Source organism: Mustelus asterias, chromosome 2 (assembly GCF_964213995.1).
Source record: "Mustelus asterias chromosome 2, sMusAst1.hap1.1, whole genome shotgun sequence".
NCBI lineage: Eukaryota > Metazoa > Chordata > Chondrichthyes > Carcharhiniformes > Triakidae > Mustelus > Mustelus asterias.
Genome location: NC_135802.1, coordinates 53,705,443 through 53,720,588, shown reverse-complemented (window position 1 = coordinate 53,720,588; position 15,146 = coordinate 53,705,443). Strand labels below are relative to the sequence as shown.

The following is a 15,146-nucleotide window of genomic DNA, read 5'->3' as shown; positions in this document are numbered from 1 at the left end:
AAACTCCACCAAATTTGTAAGGCACGACCTCCCTCTTACAAAACCATGCTGTCTGTCACTAATGAGATTCCCAAAGATGAAAATACCAGCTTCAATTCCCAAAGATGAAAATACCAGCTTTTATGAATGAATTGGTGATCATAGTTTCAGAATTGAGATTCATAGAATCATATAGCACAGAAAGATGCCATTTTTTGTGCATCTCTTTGATAGAGCTACCCAATTAGTCCCATTCTTTTGCTCCTTTAGCACAGCCCTACCAATTACTCTAAGTATATATATCCAATTCACTTAACATTACTATTAAATCTGTTTCCACTACCTTTTGATGTGGTTAATTTCAAATCTTATAACTCAGTGCATTAAAAGAAATTCTTCATTCCTCCCTTGGATTTTCTTTGCCCTTTTGTTTACCAAACCACAGCAGAAACAGTTTCTATAGAATCCATAAAGTGCAGAGGAGGCCATTCAGCCTATCCAGTCTGCACCAATTCTCCGATTCACAAGCTTGAGGACTCCAGTAAATCACCCCCTTAATGTTATCCAGCATATATAAAAAATTTAATACATATCATCGGAGTCTTCAGATTATAATGCCTGATTCTCAGCAAATTGTGAAATTAATAGGTAGATGTAAAATTCTACAACAAATTCTTGCAACAGCATTAAAAGTGGAGTAACAATTTTGAGCAATGATCTGGTTCACTTAAAGTTCACCGATTTGTCTCAAATTTTATTTCAGTAACTCACGTCATTGTGAACAAAAACAGCATTTATTCCTTTCCTGACCTCAGAACATGCCAATAGGCAATGCTTTTGAAATACAGTTACCGTTGTGACTCGGGAAAACTTTGAGATCAAGATGCTCACCGAAAGATTCAACAAACAGCAATGAGATAAATATCCAGACGATTCATTTTGTTTGAGGGATAAACGTTTTAACAGGACACTAGAGAGCACTCCCCTTCAAAGGGCAGTTTAATATTTCATTCAAATGACAGCACTTTCCAATGTAGTACTCTCTCAGTACTATACTCAAGTGCCAGCCTAGGTCATGTCCTCAAACAAGTCAGGCAAAGCAGAAAATATCATTGGGATTTACACAGAATTCAAGAAGGACATTGGATCACAGGAAAGGAAGTGGCTTGCAAAGTTGTTCTCCAACATCCACAGTACAGGCACCATCCCAAACATCTGGTGCCAATCCATGTTAGTTGCCATTGCCAAGTCATGGAAGTCACTCAACAATTTGTCGCCCTGCTCTCAAAAACATGCAAGGTCCTGTAATGCCTTCTGCTAAACAGACTGAGCTCCCGCAGCCCGGAAGTAGCAATGTCCCACCCACACCAAACTGGCAGAATATCCCACAGACTGCAACTGCTCCAAGCAGGTGCTGATACTGAGCACCCACATGGAGGCCAGTTTTCAGAAAGACCTGAAGGCAGGAAGTGCCCCTGCTAACTTATCCTGTGTCTATGGCATGGGTATGGTGTTTAGATATGCTGCTGAAACGCTCCAAAATCATCCACTGTATGAAAATGCTACACCTAAACAAATTCAGGATCAGCAACCGATAGCTCCATGTGCACCTTGGAGATTAAATCAGCCATCTCCACACAACCAAAGAGTTCTCTCAGGGGTCAGTCCTCCTACGGGTTCTTTTCAACATATATACACACACACACACACACCAGTAGCCTCCCTCCTGAAACATCATGGCTCTTCACACATGCTAAGAACTTGGCCCTGGCTTTTCAGACTAAACAACTTCAGGAACACTCACTGAAGACCTATGTTCTCTAGAAGCCTACTTCAGAAAATGGGGACTTCAATCAAACATGGTCTTTCCAGCCTCTCACCTGATCAATTCAAAGCAAGGAAAAAAAACTTTACATCTAATTCTATGGCAGACTACTCCCTCACAGCCCATGCCAAAATATCTTGGCATTGCTCTTGACGATACATTAACCTATCAGCAGCAGCTCCAGAATATCAGAGCCAAGTTATACAGAGCACTAGTGAGGCCACTTCTGGAGTACTGTGTACAATACTGGTCACCTTACTTAAGGAAGGTTGTAAATGTGTTGGAAACAGTTGAGTTTACGAGACTAATATCTGGAATGGGAGGGTTGTCTTGAGGTTGGACAGGCTAACCATGTATCTGCTGGAGTTTAGAAGAGTAAGAGGTGACTTGTTTGAAACATTGACAAGATCCTGAGGGATCTTGCCAAAGTGGACGTGGAAAGCAGGTTTACTCATGGGAGAATCTAGAACTGGGGATCAAGGGGTTATCCATTTATAATGGGGATGAGGCAAAAGTATTTTCTCTCAGGGGGTTGAATGTCTTTAGAGTTTTCTTCCAGTCAGTCTTGAATACTTTTAAGGCAGAGACATATGAACAAGGAATTGGCTTGAGGGGCTAAGTGGCCTACTTCTGCTTCTTGTTCATAATGTAAGCATTCGCCCAAAATCCGTAATCTCTATCAGAGCACACTCCCACACCCTACAAACTGACAATGGCCCCACCTCTCAATGACGCAGATCCTCGCTGACTACAAACATTACCAAATGCATCCTGGTAATAGACATTGGTCCCTGGTTTTAACCTTCCACAGAAAGATCGAACAACCCTCAACCGCTTGACGATGAAATAGGGAGGATGTGGCCACTTACTCCACAAGTGGAACATGGGTAACAGTTCAAACTGTGACTGTAGCCATTCAAGTCAGAACATCGCCCATAGACTGAACTTTTGCCCTGAGAAATACATCCCTGGTGGCATCAGAACCATTAAAACTGTGTCAGCTGAATCCATTGAATGGACTGTTAACCTCGACATTAAACTGTAACCCCAGCCATACAAACAAAATAAAGTGCTCATACCTCCAGAGTGAGATTTGAACTAAATGCCTTCTGACTCAGAGGTGCGAGTGCTTTCACTAAACCAATGCAGACATTTTACAGGAACTATCAGGCGACATTCAACAATTTGTATGCAGCCTGGAATTATGACAAATACTTTAATCCAAACTTGCCACATCAATGCTTAGAAGAACTGTTGGTGGTTTGAAGTTTAATTTACTCTTCACTGCCTGCAATGTTAAAATATAGATAATTTTTCTTCCTTTTAAGCACTCACTCAAAGGACAAACTGGTTATGAAGCTCACACTTACAGTTCATGTGTTCGAATACAACTCCAATTCATACATACAAACATAGAAATGAGTAGGCCAATCAGCCCCTCTAGCCTGCACCACCATTTAATAAGATTATGGTTGTGGCTTCAACTCCACTTTACTGCCTACCCCATACCCTTTGACTCTCTTGTTATTCACGAATATCACAATTTAAATTGCCTCGTCGCTCACTTAATTGGCATGCAAACTCAAAAACAATACGCAACAGCATTGGTTCCAATGGACAGCCCAAAAACCGTCCATATTCCCAGGCAACCCTGAGCAGGTTGAGGGAAGCCTGAAAAGATTAGAAAATCTCTGTGGTTTTCTGTAGCATTGCTGTACCGCTGGTGCTGTGGAATTGCAACAGCAGCAGCTCTTTAAAGAGTTACAGGACTCGGCAAAGGAGGATACAAACCTTCAAACAAGCTATCCACCAAACCCCTCAAACATCACCTGCCCCGCACGTGGCAAAATCTGCCAATCAGGCATTCGACTTAGCGGACAGAGTGGAAGCAAGTCATCCTCGATCCTGAGGGATTGCCCAAAAAGATGATCGTTTTGCTGGCTGATGGTTAATGCGCCAGAGAATCAACCTCTTCAGCAACAAAACAGTAAGATTTTACTGGGATTGGTCACCCTGAGGGAAAGTGGCAATTTTTGAGCCATTCAACTGTACCCCAACTACTGGAGAAAGCTTCAGTAGCACCTTTCCTATTTCCAGATTCCACCATTTCTCGATAAACCTCAGCTCAAGAACTCTGCATTCTGTATTCCATCCCACACCAAGTCCCACTCACCCCTGTCCTCACTCTCATACATTGGTCCCTGCAATATCTATAATTTAAAAGCATCTTCATATTTACATCTAAAGTTGTCTCAGACACATTCCGTTCCTGTCTGTAGCTGCAGCTCCCCCCACCCCCAATCTCTGCATCCCTCCAACTTTGTTCACTTGCGTATTACTTCCTTCTTTCACACCATCATTGGCATGCACAAATTTGGGCGTGCAGACAACAAACAAAGTGACCATCACAGATAAAAGCGCCATCAATCATTATTCCCCATGTTAAGGAATGGCAAACTGCCCAATTTTGCTGAGAAATGCAACTACCATGAAAGAGAATTCAACAGGCATAAAGGGTGACTGCACAGCATAGAAATGGATAAAGGGTCCAATTTAAAGAGAGCTGCTGAAATAAGGATTGCTAATTATCAAGCACTATCAAAATAAATATACCTACCAGTTACCTTGTATTACTATGCATTACTTGATGTGAAATATCTTTTATTTGTATAATTACCATTCTGGAGATGGCTGTAGATATCAGCTATGTTTTCCCAGATAGGTACAAACTCCAATGGGATCAATCAAGTTAACATTCGGAATTGATTCATACAATAAAGGTAAAATGTATCATTTGATTGAAAGTACTGCTCCCCCAAACACCACACTAGAACACAATATCCAAAAACATGTCCAGTGGTCATTGCTGTACATACAAGTGGCAAAGTGAGTAGGAACTCCCATATATAAAAGATCCACAGGACGACATATTTTCACATAAAACATAGTGGAAATCTGGAATTTTCTCCTCCAAAAAGCTATCAAAGCTAGATCAAATGAAATTTTCTCTTCAAAACTGCACCATGCATCTCAACCATGTGGTTGACTCTCAACTGCCCTTGGGCAACTAGGGATGGGTAATAAATGCTGGCCAGCCAGCGATGCTCATGTCCCACAAACAAATAAGATGAAAAGCAGGATCACTACTACTGCACCATATGATTTTCTTCACCATTTCCTATGCTAATACCCTTATGGCCTCAGAGATATTGCCAACATATTGCTGAACTATTAGCTTTGCGCTGTAAAGATCAGACTTAATACAATTGGATTGAAATTGGTCAAACATATTTCATTAAGGATGGACACTAAACAGGGAGGGAAGACTTTCATCCCATCAATTTAAGCTTGATTCACAATTCAGGTCCCAGGATTAAATGACATTTTCTACCCAGGCAGCCAACCTCGAATGCAGATATAGATAATGACAATAAATCTATATATGATCCATCAGGGTAGAATGGCACCATAATATCAAAATGTATTAAACATTCATCTGCTTGTTCACTTTTTAGGGTGAACACCAGATTGAATTTTTTAAACCAAATAAATGCCAAGAAAACAAACATTTTGGGGTGAATTTTACCATTTCACCCACCACAGGGATCATAGTGGGCAAGGGGTGGACTATGAAAAGGTCCGTTGACCTCAGGCAGGATTTTCCAGTTCCAGAACGCGGCTGGAAAATCCCACCCCATGGGTCTGTGGATCAGATAAATGTTGAATTCCAGCAATGAAGATTGTCCAATGATTATCTTGCCATACAAACTCATCTACACACTTCAGAATATAAACGTTCCACTTAATCAGAAATGCCAACTACTAATCGATTATATTATGATAGCCATCAGTAACATCACCTTAAAAGAGACATTTAACAAAAAAACTGAACTACTTCACTTATTCTTAATTAGAAATGTCACTGAGGGTCTATTCTATTTAACGTGAGTAACAACATGCAAATAACTACACCTGTAAGTGTTCAACTATATCACTGACCACTTTATATATGCAGGAAAAAATTGCAACTGAACTGGAAAATTAGAAGAATGTGATCTTCCAATACGTCTGCAATAGAGGTTTTCTTTTCACTGAAATGGCATCCTTTTCATTTAAAGCACTTGAGAATCTTTAAACAATTTTAAAACAGAATTTAATTCAATAGTTTTGTACATGAAATAAAAAGCATAAATGGCTCAGTGTCTCTTCTACCCAGGAACCTATTGAAAGCAAAGGATCCAGTGAGTAGTCAAAGTCAGAAGTTAACAGTATTTTAGAACATTTTGAAAACAATATTAAATTAGTCTGAGTTAATGTTTAGATACTTAAGAAATAAATGCATTATGTTGACAGAAAGGTACTTAATGATAACTGTCACAAGATAGGGCGGCACGGTAGCACAGTGGTTAGCACTGCTGCTTCACAGCTCCAGGGACCTGGGTTCGATTCCCGGCTTGGGTCACAGTCTGTGTGGAGTTTGCACATTCTCCTCGTGTCTGCGTGGGTTTCCTCCGGGTGCTCCGGTTTCCTCCCACAGTCCAAAGATGTGCGGGTTAGGTTGATTGGCCGTGCTAAAAATTGCCCCTTAGTGTCTTGAGATGGGTAGGTTAGAGGGATTAGTGGGTAAATATGTAGGGATATGGGGGTAGGGCCTGGGTGGGATTGTGGTCGGTGTAGACTCGATGGGCCGAATGGCCTCTTTCTACACTGTAGGGTTTCTATGATTCTATAGGGTTTTGCAGACCCTAATGAACTTTAAAATAGTCCCTTTATCCACATTTTTGTCTCTACCCAAAATAAACCTACAAATCCTTCTGGATTTGCAGCTAAAATAACATGCCATTAGAATTTACACATTTCTTCCCCTGAGAGACACATCAATGACCACTCAAGATATTTTTAGGTATTGTTTTCTGGTGTGGGGTTTGGGGGAAATAGTACTTTCAATCAAATGATACATTTCACCTTTATTGTATGAATCAATTCCGAATGTTAACTTGATTGACCACATTGGAGTTTGTACCTATTTGGGAAAATATAGCTGGTAGCTACAGCCATCTCAGAATGGTAATTCTACAAGTAAGGAAAATAGTTGGATAAACCCAAAGTCATCCACATACATGAGGAAGCTCATTTTATATCATCATGTAGAAGAGGAACAAAGGAGCAGGAGTAGGCCATTCAGTCCATCAAGCCTGTTCCACCATTCAATATCATCCACTTAATGCCTCCCTCCCCCCAACACTATCCCCACTTCGCTTTATGTCATTGCTATTTAGAAATCTATCAATCTCTGCTTTAAACATTCTCAATGACTAAGCTTCCACAGACCTCAGGAGGTAGAGAATTCTAAAGATTTACCCTCGGAGTAAAAAAACCTCTCATGAAAATGACCAGGACAACAAGAGATATTTGGAGAACTTCAAAGGTGCTTGCACGGGATCGAAAGAGATGGCATTGCTGAACATATATTTGGTGTATGAGGGCAGGGATCAACTACACAAGAGCATGGTCATGATGCGATCTAGACAAGAGGGAAAAGGTTGTTGCAAGATAATTTAGTAAGGCCATTTAGTCATTGTCCAAAGTAATCCTAGTCCCTCCAGTTACAGTGAATTGGCCCTGTGACAATACTGTGCTTTCAAGAAATGTATTTGTGTCATGTTTCCTGTGCAGGATTTTGTTTAGGATTCAGTTATATTTATCAGTGCCGCTTTGTCTATAACTGGTAGCCTACATGTTGATGCTGCAGAAGCGTAATTAATCTGAATTGCTGGAATGTTTGTTTGAATACAGTGTTGTTATTTTTGGGTTTTGCCCTGGGCTTTTTCAGAGTAGAATTTGATTAGGTTGATTGACAGAAAAATCATGTGACTGGGTGTGGCTAGGCTCACACAGAGAAACAAGCTCAGTTGCTGCTTGGGATCTTTGGAGAGAAGTAGCTCTCTGTCTCTCTTTTTCTCTCTGGAGATTAGAGACTGGGACCTGCCAGAAAATAGGTCTCCTTCTCTGAAGTTTTACAGTTTGAAGATAGATCTTTCTCTGGAGGCTACTGCATGGGTGTCAGAAGACAGGGATATTTTTGTATCTCTGTCCAGGGGTAGGGGGTAAAGCACTGGAAGCACCCACAAGCTTTTTTTTGTGCTAACTGATTCTGAAGGAGGATGCATATCTGTGGGGATATTGTTTGAATTGGAACTATAAAGATAGCTAGCTGTTAAGTTTTATGCCTTGTCATGTTTAAGTATTTCAAATCGGTGAAAGTTATGCTAATTATTTTTGTTGCATTTTAACTGTGTTGTTAAACAAAGTTTGTTTTAATAAAAGGTTAATAGAATCACGCCTAGAGTGAAACACCTTATGCTCGCACTAATGCCAAAATCAAATAAAGTCGGGGTCCAGGCTAACTTCATAATATACCTTGGAGTTTCTGAACTGGTCCCGAAATGCCCTTAAACAATACTAAAATCTTTATCCCCACTGTTCTCTTCAGAAGCAAACATCCAAATATTGATGGTTTAATTGGATTGTTCTTTCATAAAGACAGCACAGACATGGACCAGTAGCCTTGTCTGCTGTCAAATTCTATGATAATACCAATGCATGTAAAGATCAGATAAAATAAAAGCTCTTTTAGACATTGAAATTGGTTTTATGAATTCTAACTTCAACCTAAAGCCAAGAGAGATTTGAGTACATTCTGGAAATTTGGACAGAGCTCAATGCACCACACACACACACAAACACATGCATTGCTTTCCATCTGCTGGTTAGGTGCATTGGCCATGCTAAAATTCTCCATCAGTGTACCCGAACAGGCACCGTAATGTGGCGACTAGGGGATTTTCACAATAAATTAATTGCAGTGTGAATGTAAGCCTATTTGCGATACTAATAAACTTTAAAAAACTATCCATAAATGGAAAGCTCTGTACAGAAGGCCCTTAGTTCGTAAAATTTAGACCATTGCATTCTGAGTTCTGCAGCAAGAAAAATACAATACAATTGATGATTTTCAGTGACGTTGTATTCCCTAATGTGTCAGTATCATAATATCCACAATTAAACAACATGAAATTACAGTTAGCTGATTAATCAAGATGTTTTGTGCATGGTCATTTTGTCCCTACACCTTTTTAAAAAATATATATAATGAAGAGGCAAACAGTTTGATTGTCATTGTTATAGGTATATTATATATAGGTATATTATATCATTCAGGATCGGGCTCAATCTTTCTGCATGCTGATTATTATTTTTTGATTGTAGTGTGTCATATATTATCATTGTAGTTTTCACAGCAACTGACACAAATGTCAAGGTTTTACAACTGCAATGTCAATGGCAACCAGTAATTTAATACTGAGTGTTAAGAACAGAAAACTATGGTGACAAATCAGACTAACCATATTACAGAACAATGTTTTTTCTCCGAAAGGCTGCCAGGAAAATGGTCCCAAGTATGTCCTTCTGAAAATCAACTGCATTTAAGCATCTTATGGTTTCCTTAGAATATCCTAACAGATCCACGGTAAGTAAAGCAATTCTGGCTGTGCAACTGAGATACAGAGTTTGAGACACACACATGGGACTCTATTGGGCCAAATGCAGGCAATTGGGACTAGCTTTGGGGCTTAAAAAACAGGACTGCACGGACAAGTTGGGCCAAAGGGCCGGTTTCCATGCTGTAAACCTCTGACTCTATGGGAAAGGTAGGCCGAGAGCAGGAGGCAGCAATAATTTGTCCTATTTTCTTTGTCTTCAGCTCTGACAGAGGGTCATTCCAGGCTCGAAACATTGGCTCTATTCTCTCTCCACAGGTGCTGTCTGATGCTAAGATTGTCTTTGAACAATAGTAGAACATCCCAAGATGCTTCATGCACAAAATTAAAATATTATGGCATTGTCTGTGGTTTGGTTTCAAAAAGAGACACCAAGAAAGCCAAACAAAAACTTCAGAGGTGGGTTTTAAAGAACATCTTAAAAAGAACGAGGTAGGGACACACTGGTTTAGGCAGGGAATGCCAGAGCTCAGAGCCCAGCCAACTAACAGTAGCTGCGGCTAATGGAATGATTAAAATCAGGGATGCATAAAAGGCCGGAATCTCAACAGCTGGTAGGGTTAGAAGAGGCTACAGTTATACGTTAGGGCAAAGGCCTTGGATAAGAAAACTGCGCGTTATGTACATAATATCAACTCTGGCATTTTCATGTACTTTTTTCTCTCGGAAACTCTGTGAACCACAGTAAAATGATACCTTCTCTGATTGCTGTGAATGGAGTTCCTTCCTCCTCTTGTAGTCTGATTACCTTTAAAGCCACCAGCTTTCCATGAACCCTAATTCAAGAAAAAAAAATTACAATCAGTTAGTCAAACAAAATGCAAATACCTTTAATAAGAGGATATCTCTTGTTCAATAAACAACTACTGAACTTTCAAATGTCTATGCTTTCTTGAAGCTCTCAATTACCTTTATTCCCTCTTCTTAAACATTAGCTTTTAATTATAATACTAAAATATGAATAAGCTGTACTGCTATTTATACGAAGATCAAATGCAAATGTTGGCAGAAAATAATTTCAATCATGGTAGGGGATCTCAATACGACACTAACCAATAGGTAAGCCCTTCTATCGGTAATGCAATTTGTTCTTTGTAGATTCACTGAGCAGAATCCATTTAGATTTAAGAATGTACAGCAAACAGAATTTCCACAATGCGAACAGTCTGCAGTGATCAACTGATCATCTCTCCACATTTTAATTAGCAAACCATTTGCACTTAAAAGTTAATAGAATAAAATATCTAACCCAATGTATAACAACTTCTACCTCTCATGCTTTTTAAAAAATACATTATTTATAAGACCATAAGATGTAGGGGCTGAATTAGGCCATTTGGCCCATTGAGTCTGCTCTGCCATTCAATCATGGCTGATATGATTCTCATCCCCATTCTCCTGCCTTCTCCCGTAACCCTTGATCCCCTTACTGATCAAGAACCTACCTCTGCCTTAAAGACACTCAATGACCTGGCCTCCGCAGCCCTCTGTGGCAATGAGTTCCACAGATTCACCACCCTCTGGCTGAAGAAATTCCTCCACGTCTCATTTTTAAAGAAGCATCCCTTCACTCTGATACATTGAGACATTTTCTTACAAACTCGCTCTCTGCTCTCCTTTGCAACGTCTTCAGCTTTGGGAGATCTCCCATAATCCGAGAAAATAAACTAAATACAGAATGGGGATTGTTCAGTTAAACTCCTGCTTTGAAATATAAATCTTGACCTGGCACATCCTCCTTTCACTTGGGGGAGGATTGGGACAGGACTTCTGCTCATTGTCCCCAGCCCAGTTTCATAGTTGGGTCTCTCTGTCCATTTTGGACAAGCTCTCCACAGGATCAACAGCAGCACCGAGAGTAAGCTTGCTGCTGCTGAAGAGGGAAACCATTCAACAGAGCATCTAAAAAGAATGGAACTACAATTAAAGAAGCAGGAGGACCCTGAAGACTAAATTAATTTTCCTCTTGGACTGGATTGAGGCTTTCCATGCACTATCTTTTCTAGTCGGGAGGATGTGGTAACCTGGATCACAAAAGGGTTTTTTTTTTTAAAAACGGTTAATCAGTAATCCTTTCATGATCACATAGGGAGGTACAAATGATGCACGGCTCGAGAACAAAAGTCCATCTCCCGTCTCATTCCTTTGCCTGTCATCATCATTGTTCGGTTAATGCAAGCTGAAACACTGCTTGTAATGTACGCCGTTCATTTTTAAAAGCTACTTTTGATGGAACTGTGAATCAGCTGACTGCAGGCTTTATCCTGGGGATGAGTTAATACTGTTTGTGCAGATGTAAAATAGCTACCGCAGCTCCAACCTCTCAGGCATCACACTGAGTCAGATACTTTAGCCCATTAAAATGTTTATCAGCAGGAAGAATTTTAGACTGCTCCGGTTATTGTGGTTCACAGCTTCTCCCACTGAGAAGTTCAGATTCTAAATTATAGGCCAACGAATGGTATTAGGATAGCATAGAAATAACAGAAACACATCACTGACACTCATTGCCATGCTTCTTTGTTTAAATATGCAACAACCTACAATCTTCCAGCCTACGAACAGAATGAAGATATCAGACTTTTCAACAAAAATGAGAGGGTAGATAGCAATTTATTCTTGCATTGCTGTTGCTGAGTAACGATTATTGAACTCCAGATCAGATCAGTATTTTTCAGATAGGCAAAACTCTGACCAAAAGGGAAAGAGATTCATTTAAGACAAAGTCCAGCATCTTGTGATTGTAGTTCAAACAAATCAGTTGTTTCCCCACACTGCCAGGTTTTTAATGATCACAGCACAGTGGCTAGCACTGCTGCCTCATGGTGGCGCAGTGGTTAGCACTGCAGCCTCACACGCCTGAGACCCAAGTTCAATTCCCAGCCTTGGGTCAGTGTCTGCACGGAGTCTACACATTCTCCCTGTAGGTTTCCTCCTAGTGCTCCTGTTTCCTCCCACAGTCCGAAAGACGTGCTGGTTAGGTGCATTGACCATGCTAAATTTTCCCTCAGTGTACCCAAACAAGCACTGGAATGTGGCGACCAGGGGATTTTCATAGTAACTTCATTGCAGTGTTAATGCAAGCCTACTTGTGACACTAATAACTAAATAGTGTTTAGCAAATAAGGGTATCATATCAACCATCATTCAAACACCGTGCAAATAAAAATGTGCCCCACTCCATTGAATGGCCTGGTGATTAACCCACTAAGACAGAACCATAAGGCTTGCAGGTTCAATAACTCCAGAATTATCTAACTTGGCCATTAAAATTCGTCTCAGCATATCGGATGCAAAATAATGCGAGAACTGGAAATCGGAGAACAAAGCAGAAAATGGCAAAAAAAAACACTCAGCGGGTTAGGCAGCATCTATGGAGCGAGAAAGAGGATTAATGCTTCTGACCTTTTGTCAGAACTGGGTAAGTTCGAAGGCTTTAAGCAAGAACAGAGATAGGAAAAGATGGGCAGAGGGGATGAACAAATGAAAAGGTCTGTGATAAGAGTGGAAGGCAGGCAAGATTAAATGGCAAATGGGATAAGCAAAGCAAAAAGAGGCTGTGATGGGACAAGAACAGAGTAAATGGAATGAGTAGGATAATCCCCAGCAGCAGTATTACTACATGTGGTGCAAAAAATTAAATCACACAGGAGCAGGGGTGAACTAGCTAGATGGATTCAGAACCGGCTTGGCCATAAGCAGAGGATAGCGGTGGAAGGGTGTTTTTCTGAATGGAGGTCTGCAACTCGTGGTGTTCCACAGGGATCAGTGCTGGGACCTCTGCTGTTACATGACGATTGGTGCAGTTGTGGATAGTGATGACGATTGGTGCAATTGAAGTGATGAAGATTGTTAGAGAATACAGCAGGATATTGATAGGCTGGAAAAGTGGCAGAGAAATGGCAGATGGAATTTAATCCAGACAAATGCGAGTTGATGCATTTTGGTAGATCCAATTCAGGTGGGAGCTATGAAATAAATGGCAGAACCATTAGGAGTATAGACACACACAGATCCGGGAGTACAGGTCCACCGATCCTTAAAAGTGGCAGCACAGGTGGAAAAGCTGATGAAGAAAGCACATGGCATGCTTCATCGGACGGCGGCATAGAGTATAAAAGTTGGCAAATTATGTTACAGTTATATAAAATGTTGGTTAAGCCACATTTGGAATACTGTGTCCAATTCTGGTCATGTTACCAGAAGGATGGGGAGGCTTTGGAGAGAGTACAGAAAAGGTTTACCAAAATGTTGCCTGGTATGGAGGGTATTAGCTATGAGGAGAGATTGAATAAACTGGGATTATTCTCCCTGGAAAGACAAAGGCTGAAGAGCGACCTGATGGAAGTTTATAAAATTATGAATGGTGTAGATAGGGTGAACAATTGGAAGCTTTCTTCCCCCCAGGGCAAAAATGACAATTACAAGGGGACACAAGTTCAAGGTAAAGGGGGAAGATTCAGTGGAGATGTGGGCAGTAAGTTTTTTTTAAACAGAGGGTGGTGGGGGTCTGGAATGCACTGCCAAGTGAGGTGGTTGAGACACGTTAGCGACATTTAAGACTTATCTGGATAAACATATGAACAGATGGGGAATAGAGGGATACAAGTGGTTGGTCTAGATAGGACAACATGATCGGCACAGGCTTGGAGGGCCAAAGGGCCTGTTCCTGTACTGTTCTTGGTTCTTTGTATGCGACGATAATAAAAAATCAAATCAAATCAGGACGGGGGGAGTAGTTATGTTCAAAGTGTCAAATCTAGAGGTAACAAAGGTACAGCTAAAAGGCTCAGCAGTAAATGAGCCGAGTCTTGGACAAAGCTGACATCAAGAGGAAAACAAGCACTCTTAGCAATGGTGTGGGTATGTGGATGAAAGTTCATCTCGGAAGCAAACAAGGTTGCAAACTGTCTTGTTCAGCCTCAGACGGCTACCAGGAAAAAGGAAAAAAGAATCGCTGGTGAGGAAACAACGTTTGTAATGGAAGATAATGGCTTTAGTCTTCCCAATATTTACTTGGAGGAAATTTCTGCTCACCAGAAGTGGATGTCAGACAAGTCACTGCCTCTCAACTAACTTTTCATCCAGGCCACCTTGTCAATGCAAGCATCCATAGTAAGCTGAATGGTGTTAAGACCCCGGGGGGGGGGGGTCAAATGGCTTCCCTCTTTGCCCTTTCCTCATTTCACCACAACAACAGGTTTTTTTCTTTAAAAAGGATACACTTCCCAATTCGCTGAGTACTTTGTGATTGTAAAATAACCAATAGGGCAGGTTTTGAGTTTAGCAAAGAAAGAGGTTAACATTATTATACTTAAACTGGTCACAGTAAATTACAATCTTTACAGTGCAAGAGGCCATTCCGCCTATTCAGTTTGCACTGGCTCTCAAAGAGCATTCTACCTAGACCCACTCTCCTGCCTTATCCCCATAACCTTGCACATTCTTTTTAGATAGCAATCCAATTCCCTTCTGAATATCTCGATTGAACCTGCCTCCACCACCCTTTCAGGAAATTCATTCCAGACTCCAACTACCCTTTGGGCGAAAATGTTTTTTCCTCGCATCACTCTTACTCCTTTAATTATTTTGAATCTCTAGTCCTGGTTGCCACACTACCAGAAGGACGTGGAGGCTTTGGAGAGAGTACAGAGGAGGTTTACCAGGATGTTGCCTGGTATGGAGGGGCTTAGTTATGAGGAGAGATTGGGTAAACTGGGGTTGTTCTCCCTGGAAAGACGGAGGATGAGGGGAGGCTTAATAGAGGTGTATAAAATTAT

General features: G+C 40.8%; 1 protein-coding gene across 2 annotated transcripts in view; it reads right to left on the bottom strand.

Annotated features, from left to right (window-relative positions):
- The window catches only part of cdk14 (cyclin dependent kinase 14), a 570,262-nt gene that overhangs the window by 370,851 nt on the left and 184,265 nt on the right, over positions 1 to 15,146 (bottom strand). For both annotated transcript variants that reach the window (XM_078235399.1, XM_078235409.1), the window contains one exon: positions 10,063 to 10,142. In XM_078235399.1, coding sequence (XP_078091525.1) covers positions 10,063 to 10,142 — 80 coding nt within the window. The remainder of the gene's footprint in view (positions 1 to 10,062; positions 10,143 to 15,146) is intronic.